The sequence below is a fragment of the Dermacentor variabilis genome, chromosome 3 (assembly GCF_050947875.1).
Source record: "Dermacentor variabilis isolate Ectoservices chromosome 3, ASM5094787v1, whole genome shotgun sequence".
NCBI lineage: Eukaryota > Metazoa > Arthropoda > Arachnida > Ixodida > Ixodidae > Dermacentor > Dermacentor variabilis.
In genome coordinates, this window is record NC_134570.1 from 210271527 (window position 1) to 210294994 (window position 23468).

The 23468-nt window shown below is 46.4% G+C and overlaps 1 protein-coding gene across 3 annotated transcripts in view; it reads left to right on the forward strand.

Annotated features, from left to right (window-relative positions):
• Positions 1 to 23468, forward strand: part of LOC142576615 (uncharacterized) — a 501274-nt gene that overhangs the window by 303066 nt on the left and 174740 nt on the right. For all 3 annotated transcript variants that reach the window (XM_075686816.1, XM_075686815.1, XM_075686817.1), the window contains exon 10: positions 15818 to 15912. In XM_075686816.1, coding sequence (XP_075542931.1) covers positions 15818 to 15912 — 95 coding nt within the window. The remainder of the gene's footprint in view (positions 1 to 15817; positions 15913 to 23468) is intronic.

Sequence of the window (23468 nt, forward strand, 5' to 3'; positions counted from 1 at the left end):
ATAGCTGTGTCTTACCAGTACTCACCTACGGGGCAGAAACCTGGAGGCTTACGAAAAGGGTTCTACTCAAATTGAGGACGACACAACGAGCTATGGAAAGAAGAATGATAGGTGTAACGTTAAGGGATAAGAAAAGAGCAGATTGGGTGAGGGAACAAACGCGAGTTAATGACATCTTAGTTGAAATCAAGAAAAAGAAATGGGCATGGGCAGGACATGTAATGAGGAGGGAAGATAACCGATGGTCATTAAGGGTTACGGACTGGATCCCAAGGGAAGGGAAGCGTAGCAGGGGGCGGCAGAAAGTTAGGTGGGCGGATGAGATTAAGAAGTTTGCAGGGACGGCATGGCCACAATTAGTACATGACCGGGGTTGTTGGAGAAGTATGGGAGAGGCCTTTGCCCTGCAGTGGGCGTAACCAGGCTGATGATGATGATGATGATGATGATGATGATGATGATGATTTCCGCTGTGCGCTGCTTAAAGCTGTTGAGGAGACACTGCTTTATAAGCTGAGCAAGCGGGGGGAAGTTGTAGGCTCAAGCTGCTGCTATATGTGCATAAGGTTTCACACAACCTAAAAGGTCCCTCAACAGGGCCGATAGCAAATTTTTGTTATACGCTATTGTTGTGACGTGCCATCTACGGAGCGTTCTGCCGCAAAAAAAAAATTCAAGTCGGCTCATTAATAGCCGAGATAGAAATATTTCAGCGCGGCGCACCCGTGATTTCGGGAGGCGAGCTCCACTGCCAAGTAAGAAGCTCTTTTCACTCGCCCCGTCTAGCCTCCGCAAGAGAAATTCCTTCGCTGCGTTTTTCCATACCTGACCTCCAGGATCGCGTGACGCATACGTCACGGGCCCCGCCTTAATTTTTTTCTGGTGTTTTTTTATGGTGCTGCGCACTTCCACTGACGGCGTTGCGCACGAGCTGTTCTGATTGTCTGGTTTCTCGCAGCGCACGATATTGCGCGCTGTGCACAAGAACGCCTGACTAGCGGTATATTTCCTACATGAATGCTGAGGCAGAACAAGCGGATCTCAGAGCATGATCAAGCGCTGGAACACGGTAGAAAATGGCATAGTTTCGGTACCTGCGCACGTGACTGCAAGACCGTTGAGCAAGCAGACGCAGCAGCTGAAGTACATCTCTCTTCTTACAGTGCAATGTAAAACAAACACACATGACTAGCGGCATATTTCCTACCTCATATCTTCAATAGAAGCAACAGATGACACAAATAATAGATATTGCCGTGAATAATTCTTGAATTCACGTGTCACCGAGAAACGTCACACTGCCAACACAAGTACATAGGTGCGGGGACATGAGTACATGACCGTCCAGCTTGGAGCGCGGTCGCCGCGAGTGAAAGGAAGAACGGCGTTCGGGTTGAAATTTCAGGCCTTACCTCGGCGCGTTGCGATGTTTTTTTTTTTTTGCAGATACGATCGTTAGCGCACATGTATGCTCTGCGCTTGTCAGCTCAAAATGGCCACACCTTTGGAGGAGCTCTTTAAGGAAACTCGCGAGGAAGTATGGCTGAATCGTGTTTCTGTGCCATGAAAGTTAGAACAGCTATGTGAACGCATTGCGGGTCGTCAAGTATGGCAATACTGTACGACAAAACATGAGTGTTAGTAGGCCTCATGCGCTACATCTGTAGTGTACAAAATTCCTTTAGCGGCGGTCGTGTTTACTTTTCACAGACCGGCCAATTGCTGAACGACAGGCTACAACAAAACTTAGGTGCTTGAAATCAGGAGAAGGGTCGAATCTTTCCTTACACTGCAGAAGTTGTCGTTGCTATCCATCGTTGAAGAATTTGCAAGTTGTAGGCTGTGGAAAAACAGTTATAACGTGATCTTTTGGAAGGAGTGTTAATCAAAATTATGGATCATATATGTGCGTTTGTGTGACTACCGTGCACTTCAAACAAAGAAGCGCAATTCATAGGTAGCCAAGGCTAAGCTTGTCCTCCTATTTTTTTATGCCTCTTGTGCAGTTGTGAGCACTGCGTACACATGCTTCCCAGTTATCAAGTTTCATGAAGAGATTGTGCACGTGCTGCTTGCAATTTTCGCTGTGTTTCCTTGGTTCTTGCGCCTGCTCCACTCGTTGGTTTCGGGGTTTCTTGGCCGCATACTCACATTGTCATGATGCAGTGTAAATTTTCGATAAACGTTCACTGTTGTCAGTAAGGCTTGTCGCGTCTGTCTTACCTATCCCTCTATCCATTATCCCATTATTATCCTATCTATTCATCTTCGCTACACTATAGTATTACCAACTGGTCCACAATTCTACTCTTCTGAAGTTCTTACTGCCAACTCATACTTGTACAACTCAAGCCAGCCGACGTACGAGCGCAATGTATAACTACATGGACTGGCAGCTCATGTCACGGATTTATTCTGACGTAATGTCACCACAGAAAGTAAACGAACACAGAGACACCCGCCGTGGTTGCTCAGTGGCTATGGTGTTGGGTTTCCGTGAACGAGATCGCGGGATCGAATCCCGGCCATGGTGGCCGAATTTCGATGGGGGCGAAATGCGAAAACACCCGTGTACTTAGACTTAGGTGCACGTTAAAGAACCCCAAGTGGTCGAAATTTCCGGAGTCCCCCACTACGGCGTGCCTCATAATCAGAAAGTGGTTTTGGCACGTAAAACCCCATAATTAATTAAGACAGAGACATGCGGGACACAAAAGCCTACTCTTAAATCTAGCTTTAATAAGACAATATATAGCACGTGGTGACATGAAGTGACGTCATTCATTCAAGAACAAATTCTTCAAGCAATCTAACCAAGAATGACTGATAGATTTGTCCTTTTAGTAGTGAACCTGCCAAAGCCTAATTGTCTTACGTACTGTCTGGTCATGATTTCTGGCTATAACGAAGTTTGGTAGAACACAGGAATGAACCTACATTTTTTGCAGTGAGTTGAAATGAGCGGACGAGAGTTGTTGCGCACAAACAGCGCGATTAGCTCCAAAATCAATTTAATACAACGTCTGTCTAGGCAATGTAGGCGCAACCAGATGGCAAGGACAGACAGTACACAACGTCCGTTAGACAGGGCACGGCCTGCGAATGGTGCCACACGTAACAAGCAGTTTAGTTTGGTTTGCTGGCTTTATTTTATCACGTCAGAGCAAATCTCTCTTCGTATGCTTAATACAGAAAATAAATTACAGCCCATAGGGACTAGCTGCACTATTACCCGTGAGAATCACGAAAGCGTACGAAACAACTGCGACCATAGTATTACTTGATTCATCTCAATCAGTTATTTGAGGCAATAATTTTTTCGCAGGCGCTTATTAGGAGGCGTTTGTCCTTTAACAATAAAAGGCAGAAGCCAAAAAATGAAAAAGTTTGGTTGCGGCTTCCAGCATAACATGCATCCGGCGAACTAGGCCACATGTGTTGTGTACATTCTGCGATCATAATTTTGTGCCTATGCCGGACAGATGAGACGCTGTATTAATGCACGATTTAGGGAGCATCAGTAACCTGTGTAGAACTATCTTCCCTCACACATCGTGACACATGGCAAGAAATGTGGCTGCGGTCTTGCATTCCAGAAAACTCGCATAGTAGCCAGATATTACGACCAGACAAAATGGAGGTGAATGTGTGTGGCGACATTAAAAAAAGAGAAATGCATCAGTCATTCATCAATTGCACTGCAGAAAAAATTTATTTTAACAGAAAACATCACATCATGGTCACCATGTGTTGTTAAATATTGCCTGTTTCCGCATTTTAAAGCATGAGGTGAGAGCTGGTGCTTTCATATGTGCACATATCTTTCTTGGTTCAATTCTATGGTGCCATTACACCAAAATTGTTATAGCCAAACGTCCACTTACTGCTTTTGCACCTTATAGTGGTGCTCGCAAAGCCTTGCAAACATTAGCCTATCTGGTAAGATATGCTTTTATACATATGCTTTTCTAAAATAAAAGAACAGAAAAGCTGCCAAGCCAAGAAACTAGCAAGAATCAAGAGCACAAAGTTAATCCACCGCAATGCTTTACTTTTTCACATTGTTTTCTTACACATATGTGGCTAAAGAAATGGGCATGGGCAGGACATGTAATGAGGAGGGAAGATAACCGATGGTCATTAAGGGTTACGGACTGGATCCCAAGGGAAGGGAAGCGTAGCAGGGGGCGGCAGAAAGTTAGGTGGGCGGATGAGATTAAGAAGTTTGCAGGGACGCCATGGCCACAATTAGTACATGACCGGGGTTGCTGGAGAAGTATGGGAGAGGCCTTTGCCCTGCAGTGGGCGTAACCAGGCTGATGATGATGATGATGATGATGATGTGGGTAAGCCAACTGGAATATTGCAGTTGATATAATTGCACTGAATACGTTGTTGAGATTATGCAAATATGTTAACACAACTAAGCACAGTCTTACATGCAATAGGAAACAATAGTCTCAGTTTGCTCCTTTTAACACACGTTATTTTTATTTCCTTGGCATGAGGAAAAGCACATGTAGACGAGAGAAGTCTAGATTTTAATGAGAGCCTTTCAGGATCGAGCAACACTACAATGTGACCATTAGGGTACATAAATCGAAAGCAGTTCAGACTCCGGCATGAATTTCACAAGTACCGCGCGTTAGCAAAAACAGCAACCATTAACCAACAAAGTTATCGGACCCCACAGAATAACAACAGTCAAAGAGAAATGTGCCAGTGCAACATCTCTTTTCTGAACTTACAAGAAAATGGCATGCTTGTTTGCGACACTATGAGCATGGTACTCTATAGTCTGTGATTACCCCCTGCCTCATTACGTGGTTTCATGCTTTTGAGAAAGCGCTCTTGCGTATTTAATTGTTTGTCTGTTGCAAAGCCAAATCAGTTATCAGTCAGCACAGATTGCGCCAAGCCATTTGTCTAGGTGGACTCGCATTCTGTCGATAGCAGTGCTCTCACCTCCTAAAAACTAAGAATAACAAAAGGATGCGTTCTATTTGAACCAACATGCGAGAATATGTCGGTTCTGCAGCGGAAATAGGTTAACTATAAGAAAAACGGTGACATCTTTGGATGGATTTCGTTTTCATAGTCTAAAGCATAACTGCGAGTCGGCCTAGTTGGAACATATTCATATTTAGTCTAATTGTTTATTTGTGCACATAGCTAGCCTGATCATGTGTGCTAAAACAAGAAAACAAATGCAACAATTCACAGGATTAAAATGGTTCGTGCTCTATTGACTTTAGCACACACACAGGACAAAAGTTCCAGATGACATTATTGGTCGCACGTGCCCATCAGCAGTTCAATCAGCAGTTTGCTTTGTTGTACGCAATTTCCACTTTTTAGTCAAATCAGTACATCAGCAATGGATTGTTTTCACATAGAAGGGGCCGCAATCAGAAAAAGCCAATTTCAAGGAATTTTTAAATTTGAGAGTCGGTGACGAAGAATATTGTTTCATGCCGTGTCAGCGATACCTCGATATAAGCAGTATGAAGCAAACCTTGCAACGCAGCAACTCCCCGGTACGGCCACACACAATGGGATGATGCTGTTATGAAAAGCGCCGGTATTGGGGGCGAATACTCCATCTGCCTCTCGTTTTGATACATCTGTGGAACTTTAGGTAATGCAACCTCCAGTGAAGCATCTCTGAAACTTTCGATTATGCAACCTGCAGTTTTGAGCATGCGGGAAGACAATGCACATAGTGCCTCGCCATGTGAGCATGTCAACTCGTTGCACACGGCGCAGATTACCTCTAGAACAGGGTGCGGAGGCTTCATATGTGCTCAGCTGTGCCGGCAGCCATGTGCAGTAACAGCTGCGCTAAAAAAGTAGAAACGCACACCAACTGCCCACAACTGGGCCCCTCTGAAGCCCACTTTGGTAGCTAAGTTTGTCATGTTATTTTTTTGTTTCTCTTCCAAGCAGTGCAAACGAGTAAATTTACTTCATTTACATTAATACTGTTGTACATAAGATATAAAAAGCGTTGAACATTTTATTATTTTTCACCTCTCAGTCGAAATACCGTACAAATGCATAGGCAGCAGTTTTCGCCTTGTTTCACCTGAGATTTTTTTTCATGCTGGGAGCAAGGCATGCGTTTAAAGAAAAAGCTTGCTTGCAACGTGCGAAATGATTGTGTCATCTCACATAAAGGGTTACTGAAATCAAAATATAGTCGCCACTTCCTTGAGACTTACTTTCTCAAACGCACTCAAAGGGAAAATGACCTTCTAAAAAACTGATTACAAGAAAAGCCACAGCATATGCACCCATACTAAGCTACGGACTGTATCAAGCTGAAAAGACTTTAAGAAGGCTGTAGTGCTCCTTGCGGCAAATATTCAGGCACAGACGTGTTAGCGCTATGAGACTGCGCCCACACGATAAACAAATGTGGTGGACAACATTATATACATGCAGAGGGAAGAATGTTTATTTAGTGCTCGCTGGCACCCTGTATCTGTATTGTCCTCATCGAGATATTGTGGTGCCCATCTGCTGGAATCTTTCCTTGGTATAGAAAACAACATTGTGTTATACGGGCTGCTAAGTGTTTAACCTCCAGCAGTTTAATAAGTCACCTCCAAGTGTTGTCATATTTCAAGCGTGACATGTGGACATCTTGGTTGCAAAACAACCTAGATCTTATATCGCAGTCTGATGTGTAGGGACATCAAAGCCATTTAGCGGAGGAACCAGACGCTTTTATATTGGTTGTTCAGTTCGCATTATCTTTCACAAAAGTACCTATAGGCATTCTGTTGCAATAACAGGGCTGTTCCCAGCATACGTCGCGAGAGCGCTGTTTACCACTTTGGGCTGAATTATTGCTGAAGGATGAATAATTACCGGTGTATTATATATTCGGAATTTGAACAGCTGATATTTTTTTCTGCTCAATCTACGCTCCTGCCGCGCTTCTCCTAGCATTCTTTACAAGGCGTCTTGAGTGATTTCATACCAAGCGATCACCCTACAAGCCCTGTTTGCATCCCCTGGTCCGCCCTTTCAATGACCGAATTTATTTTTAGGGGCTTTATCAACTAAGCATCTAGCGGCGGCTTGAACTTGGGGTACGCATGAGAACTCGCATCAGGCTCAGGCGAATTACGTGCGGCACTGCGGACGCAAACTATGCTCTAAGAAAGGGCAACTATATTGCCGCCTTGGGAATGAAACAATATTTAGCACAACCTTACAATCAAGGCTTCGATTTACGTCACAGCGATAGCAGTCGATCTCTCCAGTGGTTCTCGTCGAGGCCAATACGGTTCGCTTTTTTGTCCACGTGATTATGTAGAACTCTGTAGTTCGTTCTTGAGCATTAACGCTATGCTCACATTGCATTGAAGAAGACATTTTCTTACTCAATGATATGTATAGTCCTTGAACCTACATAGTTTCCACCAAGAGCCATATGTCCACAAAGCTTTGCTTTGCCATGTCTTTCGCTTCTGCCTTGATGTCATACATGCACTTCAGCTAGGTAAAACAGTGATGGTGTTTGTACGCCCACCAAGCCTTCTAGTTTTCTAACCTGAGCGTTGCTTTATTAAAAGCTGACATAACTTGGTCTTAGCAGACAGATGCCCTTTAATAAAAACCTGGTAAACTTCTTTCGAAGTCATTCTAACCTTGTCAATAGCATGTTGCTGCGTCCATTCCACCGTGGCCAAGGCAAGTTAATAAATCAAAATAACTTTGCAACTACTAGGCTACCAGTGCCTCTTCAGCAGGCAACAATTGTCTTCCAGCCATCAAGGCAGGAGTGGGAAAAACGACGGCGGAAAGCGTGGCAGACAAAATGTTCGTGGAAATACCACACGTTTATAGGCTATTACACTGACAGAAAAATAATGCGGCTCCCCAATACAACCTACATGTAGTTGTTTCGGTCAGAAACAAACAGCCAGTTAGTTATGCCGTCCTGTACAAGCAATGCGTAAAGAATAAAGTTTGCTGCCTGTGTATGTGGCGTAGTGTACCACATTTCATTTTTATGAGGGCGCAGTACAATGTGCAGATTGATCGCTACTTCAATCATAGGTCCTTAGAGTATCGAAGCCGCTTTGTTCACATTTTGCTGCCAATTGTATCAAATGTGAGTCCAAACTGCTTTTGCAGGGCTCATGAGTTAAGCTCAAGAGGTGAGACAAAGTAACCCAAGGAATAGTTTAAGCCTCCAACACATATATTGCCACTCTTAAAGGGGCCGTGAACCACTTACTATCGAAGTGGAGAAAGCCACTTGAAGTGAAAATAGGCTATTTCAGAAATACTTTGCCCCAAGAAGTACTTCAATGCGCTCAGGAGAAGTGCTGTTACTGGCAATTAAACACGGCCTCCATTGTGCTCCCATTTCTTCTTGTATGCCTTGCACTGCAAAGGCTATGGTGCAGTGGGGCATGCCCACAACGCTCCGCCTTCGAGATGTCACCGTGGCGCGCAGTTCAAGATTTACTTTCCGTGCTCACGTGGACGCCGTGACTTCCGGTTCTGGTGCCTACGACGCGTTAAACATAAGGCAAACGTGGTTGTCCTCGGCGAGCCGCAGTGCGCTAAATCAGTGCACCCGTGGCGGCATCCCACGGCGGCCGCGGTATCTACGATATGTAACCGACCGCAGCTGCCAATAGCAGTCGCAAATGGGAATCCGCTTTATTGCGAAGTAATGCGTAAGTCTGCCTGTTAATTGAGAAAGGAGGGAGGCGTCCGTTCAAAAGAGAGCGTTTGAGAAAAAACAGATTTCGCGATCCGCTTGCTAGCGCCGCGCACCTCATATGACAGCAAAACTTGGCTGAAATGTTCACAGCCGTCCGTGTATGCTACCCGTGGACTGTGTTATTTCAGCAGGCCCGAGGGGTGGTTCAAGGCCCCATTAAGGAATGGTCTTTCTCATAACATCTTCACACAGTCCCTAGTTTAGTACAAGTTTTTGTATGATGGTTTCGTTTCTTCTATGGTACATTGCTGTAGCTTGTTAGAAACGAGTGTTTTGATGTGCACGCTGTCTCGTATTGCTGTAACAACTGTTAATAAGCTTTCTCCTTGCAAAAAAAAAAAGTTTGGTGAGAGTACCTGTCAACTCATCTTCTAACCTATTTTTCATTTCGTCTGTGCAATTACACCAAAGATAAACTAAAAAAATATTAGTTCCCAGAATCACAAAAGTACGCACCTGTGTAATGATTCTGCTGTGATCCTTGGAGTGGTGAGCTACACAAAGCAGCACAAGTAGAATGGCATCCTGAGTATAAGAAAAATAATAAGGATTGTAAGATGTGCACTAAATATTTTATTCTGCTAGGCTTTTAGCATGCATACTAATTACCACGTTTGTGTGTAAATCAGTTTTGTACATTGGTTGAACCAGAATAATCAATGCCTAACCCAAGGAATGTGAGGCAGTGGTACTCGTGGCAATGGTGGCGACTGTGGCACATGCTTTCAATCGCAGTTTTTGCGGGGTGGAATAATTAAACAAACGTAATGCGTGACACCTGTGGTTAGAAGTACGTGTTGCAGCCAGCGCCAAGGCCACGAGTGGCACTGCCTAACGTTGTCCAACCACACGCAACACACACAAATGTCCAAAGAAGTGAACAGCACAGCTGCTGTTGTAACTAAATAATCAAAGATTGCACGCATCATGCAGATGTGAATGCACTCCCATCAGCAGCGAGTTGTCGTTTGGTCCACTTCGGTTCCTCTTTTGTCTTAATCGTGTATTGGAGCCATGTGGTAGCTTCGAATAAAAATCACGCACCTCAGTTCCCATTCATGCATTGCTACATGCTGCAAAATCATCCATATGTGCTTCAGGCTCTTTAAGCGTTTTGTTTTAACAATATCCTTTTTTTTGCCTCACTGCACCCTAATGCACTGCTAATTGTATACAATGCTTTACAGAAAAACCTATATTCACACAATGACACCTTTGATTAGGTTTTCACAGCCTGTGACTTCACGACGTCTACATACACACGCTATCCATGTCTGCAATGAAAATACGCGTGACTATTCTAACACGCACACTCGACATACTTCGAAAGTCACCTGGTTCCAGAATGCTTTTTCTTTATCAACCATACGACGCCCGCAATTAAATATCTAATTGTAGCTGTGACTAAAGACTTGCGAAACCTTCCTAATGCAACCAACAAATATTTTCGAATTCAAAGCAGTTGTACATAAAGAAGGCAAGTAGCTTTATAATGCTAAATAATCAACTCCTATGGTGTATTTCAGTAAAAAGCCTGCTGCGTTTATCACATAAGCACATTGTCATATAACTACTTACCTTCCTAGGTATTGCATCAAACGATTGGCTTATATGTAAATTTTTACTACAACTGTATCCTGTTATCACTTGTATTTTCACATTTCTCTTAACGATACTTTATGTAAATGGGCCAATACTACCTTCTGCTGAACGCCAAACACTATGCTGTCCAACGTACACGTATTTCATAACAAGGAACAGTTAACTTAAACTAAGATCACCTGTTTAAAAGTGCGGTTCAGTGAACACAAACCAAAGCGCATAAACCTCGAAAACAAACGTTTTGCGGAAACGATGACTTAACCCAATTGGTACTAACCATAATGCGCCACCAAAGAAAACTGCATATACCGGGCACCACTATAGGTACTGTGATCTCTTCAGCTGCACAATCTCGCACGATGTGCTCAATCTGCTTCTAAACCCTGCAAGGTGTTCATGATACTGTTAGAAAGCTGGGCAAACTTGAGAAGGACCTAAAATGAGTCAAAGATGTAAATTACACTTTTAACAATTCCCCTCTATTCTCTGGGGGTGTAATGGCGAAGGCAAATGATGTATTGGAACCGTGTTTTAAACCGCGCAACACTAGAATGCTAGAGGTTTGCAATAATAATGTGACAGAAAACAACTTAGTGAGCGCTTCTGATAAACTTGCACCAGGTGTTCGTCGTTAAGCGGAGGCGCACACCTGCACCCCTCTACGGTGTGCCAAGTTTTGTTGGTTAGTTCTTCATTTTTGTCACATGATACACTTGTCCGGAATTATGTCATGCTTGGCTCCTTCATTATATTTATTTTCTTACTGGAATACAGATGCCTATACAGGTTGTCCAATGTAACTATAGCAAAACGTTAAAAATATACAAATGCCAAGTAGCTGGACAGAACCAACGTAATGTTGTGTGCCCTCGCTTGGAAATACAATGATTATTTTTTGCGTTTGCCGAATTGCATAGTGTTAATTAACCTACTTCTCATAAAAGATAATTAGATGAAAAGTGTCAATGAGAAAATTGTAGAGCAGCATGAAGTCCTGATACACCTTTCTGGTGCTCAATACGTGCTACACAAGTGTTTTCCCAAGCATGGAAGAAGCCCGCAAATACGCACATTTTGTAGCAATTTTGCGTGAATTCGTGAACGCTCGGAAAAACATATTTCTGTAGCACGTATTCAGCAACAGCAACCTTTATCTGCAGTTTTTCATGTTGCTCTACAATTTTCTTATTGACACTTTTCATCTCATTTTAATTTTCGAGAAGTTGATACATTTGGACTAATTATTCAATTATCAATTAGGCGGTATGCAAATAATCTGAGTATCTCCAAGCGGTGGCAAACATTACCTTGGTTCTATCCAGTTACGTGGCACATGCATAATTTTAAAGTTCGGCTAAAATTACGTGAGACACTCTGTATATGTTCTTTCCCATGAAACAGGTGTCACAGCCGCTAAACTAGCCATTGCATGTAGAACACACACGATAAAAAAATACTCTAGGCACGAGCATACAAGGTGTCTGTTGATGCAAAGGGGAACTGCTGGAAGGCGCCTCATTTCTGGCTATGAAACAGCTTCATCCTCGCAGCTGGCAATGAAACGGATGCAGTTCTGAATAACAGGGGCAAAATCAGACATTGCGATGATCACATAGTGCACGCAACAGCTGGCCGCAAGTTTATATTGGATTACTTCCGCTGCAACATTGAGTTTGTGTGTTGCTCAGCTTACATTACTTATAGACTACGCTTGCCACAATTTTATATCTTAACAGGCTTTGCCCTTTACATACTAAAGCCTTTACCTATGTTATAGACTTACGCACTTAAGCCACGAAATCTTTACTTATCATCTTCTTGACTTCTAAGACAAATTACTTGAGCCAAAAGGATGCATAATTAAAGAGTGTTACTGATATTGGGTACAATGGCACTATCCCTTTTTACAATTGACAATGGCGGATCTAAAGCACATTTATCTCTCAGATTTGGACTGATCTGCCGGCCATTTTTTTACTAGTAGTATAAGTCTCGTTATTAATACTCACGCAAGGTAGGATGACGCTGTGAAGTGTGATATGAGCCTCAGCTAGAAACACAACTTCTTTGTGTTAATTTGGCGTTCAGGACTCATAACTGAATAATTGTACTCAATGGCAGCAGCAAAATAATTGAACTTTAAGAAAGTCGAGTAGTCCAGTGCACAGAGTCGTCTGTTGCATAATAACACTGTGCAGGCAATGGCTATATACATATAGCATAGTATTTGCACAGGAGGCATAGTGACAGCCTCAGGAAACAACACAGCCACCGAACCGTGCACCTGCATTACTTATCGCCGCCAAAGCTATCGCACAAATCGATTTGTCTTGTCATGGCAACCAAATAGTTTTGTGCCCCTCGAGGTGCCGGCACCACCGGTACTCACCTTCGCCGGCCACCGAGGGTCGAGTGGCGGTGTATCCTTAATCTGAACTCAAGCAGAATGCCTGTTGCCCTCAAACAGCGCGCTCCGTATGAAAAGTTTCTTGAACACATCACGACACCATCTCCACAACCTGGATGGGAAGCTCGTTCGGCGTTGACCCGTAGTGCCGTTGGAATCACAAAACGCTCTTCATAACACAAATGCGCAGCCGATATTTGTCGACTGCAGAACAAAGACGATGGGTGCAGGCCCACCAGAATACGCAGCTGCGTGCCGTAATCGTGGACTGCATGCGCAATCAGCCACGGGGGCGCGATGGGAGCATACTGGCAAATCTACACAGTGTGCGCTTAGTAAGCGACCTGCTGCACACAATCATACGAGGCCGCGGATTGGCACCATGTACGCGACAGCTAGCAAATACCGCATACAAAGAGTGCCGCCGGTTCTTCCTCAAGTGGTCGCTGTACAAACGCGCACAAACGCGCTTCACTGTAAACTTAACGAGGTGACTCATCTTAATAACGCAAGGTAAGGCGGCGAAGCTTAGCTTACCTCGCAATGCATGCACATGTCGAAGGCTCACAGCCATTCAATAGCCAGATCTAAAAGTCGTGGCAAAGTCCCTGATCATCCAAAATCATGACAATTAAGTATTTTTGCTTCAGTCTAAGCACTCAAATCGCATCTAGCACGACAAAGCTCGCACAGTAATTGTGAATAACGTTATTATATGGCCAATTTATCCACTGAGGCCTTCAGTAACTTAGATCAGCACGTCTGCTCCCTTGGAACACATACGCACTCATAGAACGAGCAATGGTCGTTGCAAATCACTTACCGTGGAATCTTGGGGGGGTCCAACAGTGGTAGCAAAATTTGGAGGATGCTGAAAGTTGGCCTTTAAATTGGAACGCAATATCATTCAAAAATCTCTCACGGCTGCTCACTCTTGCCGGTCACTGGAGCGCATGTAACCGCGATGATTGCCGGGGAACGCTGGCCGTAAACGCTATGCACTAAGGCGGCCTTTCTGGCAGAAGCGCGGCCTCTTGCGTGGGCCGCGATGCGCCGGAGGCGAGCGCCTGGCGGAGGTATTGCAAGAAACCGGGCACGCCGCTCCTTGGCCCCCGAGACACACGGTCGCCGGCGCGCGCAAATGGCCGTGGCGGGTGGTTTGTGAATGGTGGAAACGCTGGAAAAGGGGTTTCTTCGAGTTTTCACGTAACATAATTACGTTTTATCGATTGGTCAGATTGCAATCCGAGAGCCATTCTTTCTGTAGGTTCTGTGTAAGTCATGGTTTACAATTTCTCCACGCATTTTAGCTTGAGAAATTCAATTAGTTCAGCAAATTCCTTGCCCCACCTGGAGGCTATTCTGCGACACTGGCAGTTTAACGCTATCGCGTGAAAATGCACCGTTACTGGGGATGGCTGCCGCTTGTCCCTTTTAGCGCTCGCGCTCCGGAGACCTGTGCTGCATGTGCCCCTCCGCACATAGTTTTGGCTTTCGGCTGCTTTCGCCATCCTCTGCAGCGCCAAGGCGCGGCCACTCCGAAGAGAAAAACAGCGCGGAAACACACTGTGCGGGGTATTTCGAATCTGACTCCAAAAATTATTCTACTGAGATTGTCGCTCGTACTGACAGGCATGTTAGTCACGGCTGAGTTATTCTTTTCGCTGTTTTGCTCATGTCAGATATGGGCGAATGTCCACACTCCCTACTACCCTAAGCCAGAGTTATTCTCTTAAAAGCTCAACTTTACAACTGCAATGCGCCTTAATGTTCGTCTAATAAAGGTCGGGGGTCAAATCATGGTTCTAGCTTATTTTACTTCTCGTGGGAGTACTCAGTTTGAGCTGGTAAAGAAAAAGTACATGTCAGCAGTTAAAACGCCCGTATGGGCTAATTTGTGTTTACGGTATGAGGTGCGTTCGAACGCGTCTACAGGAGTGCTGGGTATCGTGTCAGCTCCACAACAAAGCGCCTACGGTGACAACTATCAGTAGTTGGTTATATAAAAACCGCTAAAAAACGAGGCAGTGTGTGTTTACGCAATTTTGTTCAAGAATAAATAAGTTATCTGCACAGTGGAGATAGAAATTCAGAAAACTAAATAATTTTAGTGTGTCATGCTTGTGTAAACGGAGCAGTTCACGGATCTATATTCCAGGCTGTGACACCAAACAGGCATTTACGACTCCAAAATATAACGTTATTAGGACGAGGCACTAGTATCTGGCTATACCTGCATTAATAATTTAATATTCAACAGCGCCTATATTCCGTGTGTACTGACACCATTGCTGCGCAAACAAAACCAGCGTGGTTTCCAGTAACAGCTAGAGAACTCTAGCGAACTCCACCGAGAACAAGCACTAGTATAGAACAAAATGTGTGCCCCAGCATCAAAGCAGTTAAAGCAACGTCTCGTCCCGTGTGACCCAGCTCTTATTCACAGATATCAATGGAGTCCCAGTGTTTCCCAGCGAGCGCCAGGATCACCAGTGTAGGTCTGTGTCAAAACATGCGTTCGTTTCATGCTGGAAGTTAGTGCAAGACGCCAGTTTTTTTGCATCAGGGCTGCCTTTATATAGTTCACATGAAATAGTAACACATGGTGTTTGAACTTGTGCACTTATTGTGTGCACAATAGAAAATCTACATTTTCCATCTGTGCAAACATTTATTGCATGTGCATTATACGAGGTATTAATATCAATTTGTGGACATCGCTCCCCCTTCTGGAAGATAACCGAATGTAAGCTACGTTATTGCTCCAAACTTCGCCAATGGTTTAAGCCTTTGTTCAAATCTAAAAGTACTAAATCCATTCCGTGTCCTTGTCGCATTTGAAAAACCTAAATACAGACACTGATTATATAAAGTTTGTATGCCTTGTCAACTTTACAATGTTCATGTATCGCACGTTGTCAGCGACACAGAAACGTTTTTTTTTTACCAGCGATGGAAAGAACATTCCAGAGTGTCTGATTCCAGAGACCTTCGTTCTGTCAGATCGCAAGTGTTGGAAAACGTTCGAAAAGTTATATATAAACAATCTTTTATTTCTGTAGGTGGACGACATCTGCGCGTTAGTCTACGGGAAGCAAAAGTGCCGGTTCCTGCACACCGGCGTAAGGAAAGTAGTCGGAACTACGCTCAAATTGAAGTAAGTAAAAGTAAACTCATCTCCTACTGTGCGTCTAATGGTACTGGTACTTGTCGTAGAGGCAGGACTTTTTTTCACAGGTTGCTTGCGCAGGACGCGCAAATTTGACATTGTAGCAAGAGTGTTTCTTCAAATCTTGTAAAGGCATGTTCGTAAAGCATAACTGAACTAAATAAATATGGGGTCTTTATAGGCGTAGCAAGCACTTGTACACATTGCAGCGTCTATAGTGCAATACCGACAATGACAATAAGACAATTTATTGGATATGAAGAAAACAAATGACGATAAGGTCAGTTATTTGCATATAAAGGAAACATGACGTAAATATAGAACGCGCACTAATAAAAGGCCGTCCTTCTCTGTTCTTGTTTATAAGTACTCTTGTTTTTCGACGTCACAACAGCCTGCACCCCGATGCTGTTGCTCCTACTATACCAGCTACGTATAAGTGGAGAACCCTCCGTCACTACTGCTGTTTCGATTTCAGACACCGCCTACTAGGCCTGAGCCCCGAATTGACCGCCGTTCTGTTTCCTCTTACCATAGAAATTCTTACATCCGCAAGCCTCCTTTCTTTCTAAATCTAATCAAGCATTTCCAAGGTGACCTTTCGACACGCTTGCGTTCCAGACATCTTTCAGACATCTTCCAGACATCATTTCAGACACTCAGGCGTGACTTCACCAATACGAATAGGTTGCTAAGGTGAACCACTCGAGCGCAGAACAGAAACTTGCAAGCACGTATCTCTTTCTAGAAGACAGCCATCGCACATGGTTTTGCAACAGGGAGGGAAGCTTCGAAACTAGAATCGACTCCCAACCAAATTCCTGGAACACATTCTGTAGGTTAAACCAGTGGGAGCATTCCCAACAACATATCCAAGCGCGTGTTCAGAAACGCAGCAAACGCGTTGACATATTTGCGGTGAATGTGGCGTGTTTTTCGCACTGAGCTGATCCCTGCATTGCCTGCTAACCACTGTAGCCAATTTTATAGAAGAGACCACTGAAATCAAACGGGCGCTTCAACCACGCTGCCAGTACTTCGAAAGAATGCCCAAGAACACACCCGATGAGTGCCCCGCTCAGAATGCCTCCACTGGAGAGCGCCCTCTTCGGGAGCTCTTTCGCACAATATTGCGCGATGAGCCACAAACCCTGGTTGCTCCTTCTACCGAGCCGGCAGTCTTTTCTGTTGCTGATGTCGTGAGCCAGTAGTTAAGACAAGCCATTTCGTCGCCTGCACCGGGTTTCAAAACACGCGTGCTGTATGTTGATGTGGTTTGTCGTCCTCCATTTTCAATGCTGAGAGTACCTTCTCATCCAAGACCTATTGGCACGGCCTATGGCAACGGGACCTTCGGAGACGACAGCCTATTCGCCGAGCAGACTTATGGCGCACGGTCGCCCATAGATCTCTCAGCGTCTAATGCGTGGAACCGTGACTCATTGCTCATTGCTGGCCTCATCGAGAAGTTGTCCATCGGGGAATTTTAAATCTAGCTTGCCCACGCTTTGGGGGTCAGCTGTCGTCCAACCATGTCTCTTCGCAGCGTCATCGCTAGTAGTCTGCGTCACCTGTGCGTTATCATTCCCACAGCCGCCAGTCTTTCGTTTACGCATAAGGTCGTTCCCGCAGTCCACGCTGTGAACTCTAAAAGCAGCAACTTCTGGCGGCATGGTTGCGAAATCTCGAGAAGCCGAAAACCCCCTCCCCCCCTCAACTGCAGCGAGAAGACGCTACGACTAGGACAAATAGTAAAGCTGTCAAACATGTTCGTTCCGACCTTACCCATCTGTGATGAGTGGTGTACGACATGGTGCGGTGATTGGAACGGACAGCAGCAGACAAGGAGTGCGCGCGCCGAGGCGAATTGCGTGCTAGAAGGAGGAAAACGACGATGCCGAAGAGAGTTCGGCACGTGAACGCGTCGCGCAAGAAAAAGAACTAAAAGAAGAAAAGCCAACGAATTAGGAAAGACCACGGGGCGTCAGGCAGCCAATCGGGAAATGACTAATCGGCCAGAGTGAAAGAAAAGGCGAGGCGCGCTGGCGTAAGGGGGGAGACGCCGGGAGAGTGCCAGGAAGCGACGCCAGAGGGTCGGCCACCGGACCGGGAGTTGAAGACGGCCGTCGGGTTCCGGACCCGAGCCAACAGGACTTCACCCAACCGGGGCCTCCTGCCAACCCGTTCCTGCGCTTCGCCAGCCTACCCGAGCGTGCCGCCAGCTGCTCAAGGCCGGTGAGCTTCTGCGGCCGTGGGCAGGACGAGACCAGTCGGGCTACGGGCCCGAGTTCTACGCCAGCTGCCCGGCCAGAACGCCGCCCCCGTCTGTCGTGCCGCCTGGCGCCCGAGGCCGGCGTTCGTGCTTCTGTGCCCGTGGGCAGGACGAGAGCAGTCGGGCTGTGGGCCCGAGCTCTACACCCAGCTGCCCGGCCAGAACGCCGCCGCCGTCTGCTCGTGCCACCAAACCGCCTGCTTTACCTCTGCAAGCCAGAGCTGGCGCGCTCCAGTCGCCCGGTCAACCAACTTACACCACGACCTTTGGTGAGACCGGCGCAACCCCTTTTGTCAGCTTGTCGCCGCGTCACCGCGTAGAGACTGTTATGTGTCCCTGGCGTCTTGGCAAGCCCGGACTCGCGCACTAGTTATCTTCTTACTAGCCCCAAATATGTGTCTTACTGCCGTGACGTCTATTTGAGTGTTTATTTTATTCTTTCTATTTCTTTCTATTTCTTTCTTTCATTTATTTTACGCTTCTAGTTTGATTAAAAGTCTTTGTGTGTGTTTTTCAAACCAACGGCTTTGTCCTCAATTGGTTTCTCGGAGGCTCCGCCTCAGAGAACCGTTAAAACCTTTGAGTACACGTACGTTGCATCACAAATTGGTTCACAAATCACAAATTAGAAACGTAAAATAAATGATAGAACTAAATAAATAGAAAGAATAAAATAAACACTCAAATGGACATCACGGCAGTAAGACACATATTTGGGGCTAGTATGAAGCGAACTAGTGCGCGAGTCCGGGCTTGCCACGATGGCAGGGACACATAACAGTCTCGACGCGGCGATGCGGCGACAAGCTGACGAAAAGAGTTGCGCCGGTCTCACCAAAGGTCGAGGTGTAAGTTGGTTGACCGGGCGACCGGAGCACGCCAGCTCTGGCTTGGAGAGGTAAAGCAGGCCGCTTGGTGGCACGAGCAGACGGCGGCGGCGTTCTGGCCGGGCAGCTGGGTGTAGAGCTCGGGTCCGTAGCCCGACTGCTCTCGTCCTGCCCACGGGCACGGAAGCTCGAACGCCGGCCTCGGGCAGCAGGCGGCACGAAAGACGGGGGCGGCGTTCTGGCCGGGCAGCTGGCGTAGAACTCGGGCCCGTAGCCCAACTGCTCTCGTCCTGCCCACGGCGCAGCTCACCGCCCTTGAGCAGCTGGCGGCATGCTCGGGTAGGCTGGCGAAGCGCAGGAACGGGTTGGCAGGAGGCCCCGGTTGGGTGAAGTCCTGTTGGCTCGGGTCCGGAACCCGACGGCCGTCTTCAACTCCCGGTCCGGTGGCCGACCCTCTGGCGTCGCTTCCTGGCACTCTTCCGGCGTCTCCCCCCTTACGCCAGCGCGCCTCGCCTTTTCTTTCACTCTGGCCGATTAGTCATTTTCCGATTGGCTGCCTGATGCCCCGTGGTCTTTCCTAATTGGTTGGCTTTTCCTTTAGTTGCTCTTCTTGCGCCGCGCGTTCACGTGCTGGATGCTCTTCGGCGTCGTCGTTTTCTTACTTCCAGCACGGCATTCGCCTCGGTGCGTGCATTCCTTGTCGTCTGCTCCTGTCTGTCCCAATCACCGCACCATGTCGTGCACCACACATCATACCATCTTCACAACGGACACCTCGTGACAACACTCCTGAGAACCCGCGCAGACCTCTGGATTATACGTCAGAATCTCGTTGACCGTATTAGAAAGGTGAAAATACTATGGGCAGGGCCACACATAAATACGTAAATGCAATGCGAGCCTCCGTATCGGTGATTGCCGCTTTGTTGCCAAGTTTTTCAGTCTCCCTGATTGCCTCAAGAAACTCACCTTGGGCAAAAATTTCTTGCTGGATTATGGTGCAGTTTAAACTTCGTGGAAGATTTGACACTTCCCGCGAGCCTTGATGTAGATAGAAACAATCAGAGAGAGAGGAAGTATTTATGAGTAGCCAATGGCATGACGATCCCACAGCGAACGTGTTGCATTGTGTACATATCTTGCGAGAGGCCCTACTATGAGGATGCAATAGAGGAAGAGATCAGCACACTACTCATCGCACAATGCGCTTCAATTGTAAGGGAATTTGTGACAAATATTTAGAACTGCAGAAGTGCTCCCTATGAATTTTATCAAGTAACGCGTTCACATCCCAAAGTGAACCATCACTGGGTGCTGCAGATATCACACAATTGAAGGACTGTTTCACTGTGCAGTTATATCACGGGCTTTCTGGCTCCGGCAACAATGTATGTCAGCTTCACCTCCACTCTCTTGGCCTTAAGTTTTAAGGCAGCACCTACTGGACTGCATACAAGAGTACAAGGGTTGCTTTTCCTCCACGTCAAAGGTCAAGCGAAAACAGTTACTGCGCATCAGATTATTAAGGAAGATGCCACAGACCAACTCGGCAAAATCCGTACCATATGGTCCCGAAAGAACGTGAAGAAACACGAAAACTAAGTAAAGAAAACGATTGAGCATGATCTGATTCGAAGAGTACTAGCGGGTCCCCCATGGTGTAGGTCAAGAAAAAAGACTGCACTTTGCGCTTCTGTATCGACAACCGTAAGTTGAACCAGATAACACCAGAAAGGCATCTACCCGTTACCAAGCTTAGACGATTCACTTACTGGCTGTGCCACATAGATTTTTTTGCTTCATGGAACTACAGAGAAGCCATGGGCAGGTAGAAGTTGAAGAGAGAGATCGTGAAAAAACCGCCTTCGTGCCGTCTGGAGCTACGAATTTAAGGTACTCCATTCTGGTTTCTGTTCAGCACCGGCAATTTTCATCTTCTAATGGGCAACGTTTATTCAGACAACGTTCATTCAGGTTTGAAGTGGCAAACGTGCATTGCGTACTTGGTTGACGTGACTATCTTCTTAGCTTCATTTAAAATACATTAAGCCGGCTACGTTCCTTCGAGTCATATTGTCATGGTGCTACGAACAGAACGATGGACGAAGACGACGATCATCAGCGGGCATAAGACGAAACGATGCAGTACTGCTAGGCTAGACATTCCGCCATATTGATGCGCCCATGCTCGTTTATAAACTCATTTTGGTGGAAGAGCTGGGCTTCGGCTTCAAATGGAACTCCGCAGCGGACAGCGCCCGCAACGCCGCAACCGTCGGTCATCTTTTCCAAACCTCGCGACCCTGGGACCCTTAGTGGAACTGCAAGCATGGACATCAATGATTTGCTCGGTAACTACGAGGGCATTCCTGCACAGAACTGTTCAGATCCGACCGTGATGCTTGTAAACATGCTTTTCTGCTCCAGAGGGAAGCTCACATGTTGTATAAGACTCAATAGCAGGAGCTGATCAGCTGGGTCTTATTCAAGCAAAAGCTACGTGGTCTCTTCGGTCAGGTCACTGGTCGCCAGCACGCCGCATCTCGGGAACTCTTGTTTCGTGCTCGCATATCTACCAAATCCTATATCACATATAAGCTTGATTATCTAGCTCTGCAATGCCACGTCGATGTCAATAAGTCCGAGGCTGACAAAGTAAGCCCCATGTTGGAAGGCACCGCAGATGCTTCTTTTACGCTGACTTTTTTCAAGTTGAAAAATTGCTCCACTGTTAACCAAATCACCAAAGACTGCTGACGTTGTGAAGACGCGAAGAGCCGTCGCATCGCCAAACAGCTCGTGCGGTTTCCGAACACCGATGCTACATCATCACGCGAACACGCTCATCCGTCCCTTCAGTCATCCACAGCTAATAGGCTTGTGCGGATTGTGCGTCGCAAAATCCAGGTGGTATCGCCATCTTTCACGTTCGTCCGCGCTTCTGAGGATTCAGGCTATTGTCCAGGAAGAACGGGCAAATGCAGGATCCCACCTGTCTGTTTTGCTATTCGCCCTTGATTTAGCTCGACTGTTTCACCTCCTCGATCACCAGCGACGTCTTGGTACTTTCGGGATGCGGCCCAAGGGCCAAAGCCCGAGCATAGGCCGACCTGCTTTCAATGCAGTGGCCCGCATCGCATTTCTCATTGTGATCGTTATAGGCATCCCGCCTCTCCTGGCTCCCCATTTTACTACCATTTCAAGATTATTGCCCTTTGATACTTGTCACTGGAAATGACCTAGTGTACCATCACGCTCGTACATCGACTAGGTACTCCAGCCATTCAGCGTCACTACACCTATCTCCACGATCATCCCCGGCATTTATATATTCCGGAGGTGATGCTGCGTTGGACCGCCAACCTCCAAATCCTCTCCTTACCCTGCCGTTCCATCAGAACTTACGCGCCGTCAGAACAGATGCCTTACCGGTCACTACCTTGATTGACACCGATGCGCACATCTCCGACATGAGCGCGGATCTCCGAACGCGCACAATGAAAGTGCTTACACTTGTACTTACGGTGTAAATACGAGTGTAAGCACTTTCGTTAGGCGCCTTCGGAGATCCGCGCTCATGCACTTGTTCAGGCAATCAGCAAATTCCTCTCCTACTTACATGGTCGACTTTTCACTATTACAAACAATCACCACGATCTTTGTTGGGCACCGACCCTCAGGTTCGGCTACGGTGCTGGGGCTTCCGTCATCAAGAGCCCACATACAATGTCGTTTACAACTTAGGCCGGTTACATCAGGACGCTGACTGCTTGTCTCGGCACCCTATGGACACCCCAGACATGAATTACGCAGCTGCCAGCATTTTCACGCCCTCTGCCTTTGGGCACATAGCGATGTACAGCAGCGCGATACAACCTTACGAGATCTAAGTAGGCACCTGTGTTCGCTTGCGTCCGGCCCTGCACTTCGCATGTTCGTCCTGGATAGCACCTTATACCACTTGAATATGCGCCCCGAGAGCAGCGAACTGCTGATTGTCCTTCCCTCTCATTTCCAAGAGGCTGTACTCACGCAATCCACCATTTGCCCATTGCTGTCCACCTTTATGTCTGCAATGCACACGATCATGTCAGCCGATGATTTTTCTAGCCTGGGTTCTACCGTTCTGTACGAAGTTATATCCCTGCCTGCTAGTCATGTCAACGTCGTAAAAGGCCAACTTTGCTTACTGCTCAACTCCACAAGCGATGTAATAAGACTGCAGAACTATTTTGGCCCGATAGTGTTGAATGCCTAGGCTCTTTTTCTATCTCAATTGCCGGAAATAATTGAGTTGTCGTAGCTACGGATTGCCTGACCTCTTACGCCATCACACGAACTAGCCTGACAAGTTGCGCTGCAAACGTTGCTGACTTCCTGCTGCGAGAAATCATTGGATGCCATGCAGCTCTCTGACAGCTTCTCCGAGACCGCGAACCCTACTT